This window comes from Morone saxatilis, unplaced genomic scaffold (assembly GCF_004916995.1).
Source record: "Morone saxatilis isolate NCDOM2014 unplaced genomic scaffold, NCSU_SB_2.0 Contig7, whole genome shotgun sequence".
Taxonomy (NCBI): domain Eukaryota; kingdom Metazoa; phylum Chordata; class Actinopteri; family Moronidae; genus Morone; species Morone saxatilis.
This window is the reverse complement of record NW_023340246.1, coordinates 8,182,318-8,187,034: the sequence shown is the minus strand read 5'-3', so window position 1 is coordinate 8,187,034 and position 4,717 is coordinate 8,182,318. Positions and strand designations below refer to the sequence as shown.

Genomic DNA, 4,717 nt, shown 5'->3' with positions numbered 1-4,717 from the left:
AGTCTGAAAGGTGAACGAATCACACACACAACGCAACAGCTGCTGTCGCCTTTTGTCAAGTCTCCCAAAGCCAGAAATAACATTTGTAAATTCTCCCTGAAGAGGAATGCTGTCTTTGTTGTGTTGTAGCGATGGCTCATTGCAAGTAGGGTATTCAGACTTTAAGAGCGAGGAAGAGGAAGGAAAAAATAAAAAACAAAGGCACTCTTTTCCTAAAAAAAACAAACAAAACAAATGAAATAAAATCATGTTATTGTATTTTTAGGGGCTAACAGCAAAGCTCTTGAGAAGTCTGGTTTCTCAGATGGTATCTACTCGTCCCTCTTTAAATGGGGAGTTGCCACATCATAAGTTCTGACGTACACGCCATCATTGCACACATACTAATACTGAGACTGCGTACAACATGCAGTGTGTCGCAGCAAAATGCCTGTACTGTAATGTACTGATGCTTGTGCACACGTGCTTTGTTCCCCTTATGAAACAGCGAGATAAAGTTCAATACAATTCAGGTTGTTATATAAAGTTATATAATTCTTTTTAAAGTACCGGGAAAAGGCAGCAGACAATGTTGTTGTGTGTATTCATGCATGCATGTACGCAGAAACGTGCATAGATAATATGCCCAGAGGCCTAACGGCAGCATCCACTCCTCGCTTTTCCATCTGGTGCCATGCTGGCCCTGAGCTTTGACATTCAAAGTAAACATCAATATACATCTGCAAAGATCCACCAATTTTCTCTTCTATAAAGGAGGGAAGAGAGAAAGAATAGAAGTATAGCTGCCAAACAGTGCTGGTCATTGGCAACATCCTGAAACACAAGGACCATGGAATTAAAGCTTTATCTCTGGATTACCACTAAATATAGACGCTTGGGATAAATCCAGCGCAAAGTCCATGCCATGTACGTCCTCTGCTTCCATGTATTGCGTAATGTCATGCTCAGCTTGGTATTAAAATGAGGGTGATGCAGTAGGGGATGTTCATAGATATTTCATTGTGGAAAGAGTGAGTGAATAAGTGAGTGTGTACCTGTTAGTGTGCATATGTGTGAGGCCTGCACTTATCTCTGTCAAGATTACAGGGATGTAATGATGCCTAAAGAAAAATTCTGCTCTGGGCAATTTCTTAAGTCTTTAATTCCGGTTTCAAAACATTTTAAATGTATTATTTTTGTCCACAAAAAAAAAGGCAATTTGACTCCACAACTGAGTTCAAAACCTTCAAGCGTGGAAACAGCAGGCTGAGTAATTGTGCATGCATGTGTACATGTATGTGCAACAACTTCAGAACTAGTTAGTTCATTATGTGATTAGATGACAGGATTTAGTTGTTGTATCCATAAATACCTTTAAAAGCAGGCAGTTTCTGCAGCTCCCTGTTGTTGCTCAAGCTGAAGCGAGAGGAGCTCTGTCTCTTGTCCTTTTTGACAGGTGTCTGCGAACCTGGCTGCTTCCCCTTTAGCAGCTGAGTGGTGGGAGGAACACTATTGCTAGCCTTCCTGTTCGAGCTCTGCTGAAACAAGAGAAAAAACCACATCAGTGTCACTGAGGTAGCGCAAGTGAATAAAAGAGAGTGCAAGTAACCTCCTTAGAAATCTGATTAAACTGTGTGCATGCAGCCACTAGCCGTGCAGTGTGACTGCCATACACCATGGGACGTTTTTTCTTCATACAGTATTTAATTTACAAAACAGTGCCTTGCATTATGTAACTAAGGTCATGAACCACACTTAACCCAATAGAAATACTACACATACTATGTATAACAGTACCTTTATTCATTTATTTGAGGAACTCTTCAAGTTCACAAGAAAAAAAACAAATCATTAAGATTTTTGTAACCACTTCAAAAAACCAGAAGGGTTTGTAGGGCTGGATATAATCCTGATGTGGGACCAACTGAATGTGGCATGTTTCTCACAGCTGGTCCCACCTGCCTGCTGGGATCCATTCATCAACACACACCTGATGGCACAAAGCTTACTTCAACAGATGCAGCTGTGGAGCTGTTTCAGTCGGAGTCACGGGGGAATTATTACATTCATTTAAGACTCAGCTAAAGTTGGCCACAGTCTGCAGCACTAGACGGGAGCTTAGGAGCTGGGCATGCAAGCTGTCAGGTAAAGTGGGAAATAAGGCTGAGCTGGCCTCTATTATAAACTAGATTCCATATTCATGTGATGAAGAAAATAGGAGTTAACTCTTCTACTTGTGAGTTCATTAAGCCGAAGTGGAAACATCTGCCATCTATGATTTTATAATTGAATGAACTGAATGTATGTCATCGCTGATATGGTACCGAGGCAGCAATTTAAGCCGTCCTATATATTATAAACATTCCCTTCAGTCTCATCACTTCTGGTAACCACTTATATGGGATAAAAGGAAGGGTGAGGGGTAACCACGACAGCTTGCAGCCGAGCAATTTCAATCTGTCACACGGCTGGTGCAGTAGTAGATCTGTTACTTGGCTGCTGACACACAACAGCAATCCTGATTGCTGCTATCACTTGCTATTATCCAGCAAGAGAAGGCCGGGAGGCTGAAGACAAAAAGCTAACAGTGGAGGGAACACGTAGAAACATTTTGCATAACTCATTTCCATTAAGTCAAAGAGTAAAAAAAAAAACAATTTTGTGAGACATACATTAAAGTGACATTTAAATAAAATACATAACAAATTCTTAAATGGGTTTCAAAATAGATGATTTCTTTAAGCCTTATAACTGACACGTGTGCAACTGGACAGTATATTATAGCAGCCACTTAAATACAAACAGGTGTTGAACCAGCCTTACAGTATGATTATTAAAAGTCTAGGAGGAGGAGGAGGAGGAGGACCTCCTTTTGCTTTTCAAATTGCACAAACAGATGTCAGCTGTCATACCAGATCTGAAATGAGTGCATCAAGATTTTACTTCCAGTAAAAAAGAAAAGCACAGAGTTGTTTGAAGAATGAACGAAGTTGAAATCTTTCCATAATGGTTCAGTGATGTTTAGATATGGTGATAAAAGAGGTTGTGGAAGACGTTGGATCCGTTGTTTGTTGAATTTTTTAACAGATGCATTTTATCTTGGAACAGAGGTAAATCATGAGAACAGTGTCCAAACCATACTGTAAACCTCAGCACCTGGTCCCTACTCAATGCCCTCGTACTGTTTTACAAACACAGTACATGACCATGTAGCGCACTAATGTGACATTATGATCAAACCCAAATGTTATTACAGGACCAACACAATTTGTCATCCTTCGTTCTCGGTATTCAACATCGGCTCCCCCTTTGGCCTTGCCAGATGTGACCCAATCCAGATGTATGCAAAAAAAGTGTTAGGCTAGTCATATCATATAACCATTTTCCACCATTTTATGACACATCTTGACAACGTGCACACATTGATGCATTAGCTTTTGATACAAGTGGCTTCTGGCAATCTTGTGACAAGTTCCAGCCTGAAGAAGTTCACAACAAACTGTTTTTGTTAGATTTACGACCTCTATTACCTCTGTGATAACCTGTAGAGCGCTCACCATTTCATTTTGTTCACTTAAATACTACCAGTCTTTTTTTGTCAGTTCACATTTGTTCATGAGACTGTTGACCTTGCCCCATCATACATTGATTTCTTTTGTTACAATTAATGGACAAAGCAAGAATGACAGGGACTGTTTAGACTCTCATTGGAACTGTATTGATTGCCTCATGTTATGCTTGAAGTCTGATATTAAAGTAACAACAATAGGATCCCACTAGGTGCTTCATGACTTGCTCATCTAGCTTCCTTCATAATTCTGATTAAATTATATTAGATTATATATTATAAGATTTAAGTCATTTTACATGTCCCCCTGAATTATGGCTGGATAGTAAAGTAGTATGGATTTTTTTACAATACTTCATACCAATTATATTTTATTGATTTTATTCAGTATTAGCCTTTTAACTGTATACTGCAATATACATGGCAGCAGTTCTGGAAAGGATTCGTAAAGTACATTAATACTGAATAAAAGCTTGCACTTTCTTAAGCATTGTGTGACTATTAAACGGTCAAACAGTGGAGACCAGGTTCAGTGTCACATACAAGCAATTTAGCACCAGGTTATCAACAAACAGCGGCATGACTCATCAGAAGGGCAACAATGATCCAGGTACAACCCAATCCTGCCGACGACCGCTCTACTCGTCAACAGAAGCCGGCTAACCTGCCACCCCTAAGCTCCTCAGCACCCTGCCTCTGTGTGAGATTCTCATTTAGAAACGTTCAGTCACAATTCCACTGACTTTTTCACCACCGAGTCCTCAACCTGCGAGCCACAGCTCACTAAACAGGATTCCAGTGGTTACAAGAAATCCTGAGTAGGGAATACTAACATATGTCACTGTGGTCCGAACCTGACACACATTCAGTATTAGTATGTGAACAAAACTGGATGCCTTTTATATCACAGAAGGTCACAAAAGCTGCGATCGAACAGCGAAAAGCCCACTCATTCGATACACGACAAAACTCGGCCACAAGAAGGATTGTGAAGCCAAATACCTTCAAAGAATCATGAGGCCTAAAAGGAGCGAGCTTTTCTCCTCCCACTCCACAGGAGGTTTTCTGCCCTTTTTCCTGCATCTGAGGGCCGGCTTTACTAGTCAAGACCACATCACAAATCACAACCGGGCTTTACCATCTGTACACTGTATAACACCATCTATCCTT

General features: G+C 40.4%; 1 protein-coding gene across 3 annotated transcripts in view; it reads right to left on the bottom strand.

Moving 5' to 3' along the window:
• The window catches only part of ppp2r5cb (protein phosphatase 2, regulatory subunit B', gamma b), a 24,357-nt gene that overhangs the window by 18,341 nt on the left and 1,299 nt on the right, over nucleotides 1-4,717 (bottom strand). For 2 of the 3 annotated variants that reach the window (XM_035678573.1, XM_035678571.1), the window contains exon 3: nucleotides 1,352-1,517. In XM_035678573.1, coding sequence (XP_035534466.1) covers nucleotides 1,352-1,517 — 166 coding nt within the window. The remainder of the gene's footprint in view (nucleotides 1-1,351; nucleotides 1,518-4,717) is intronic. The other variant, XM_035678572.1, reaches the window with a different exon arrangement.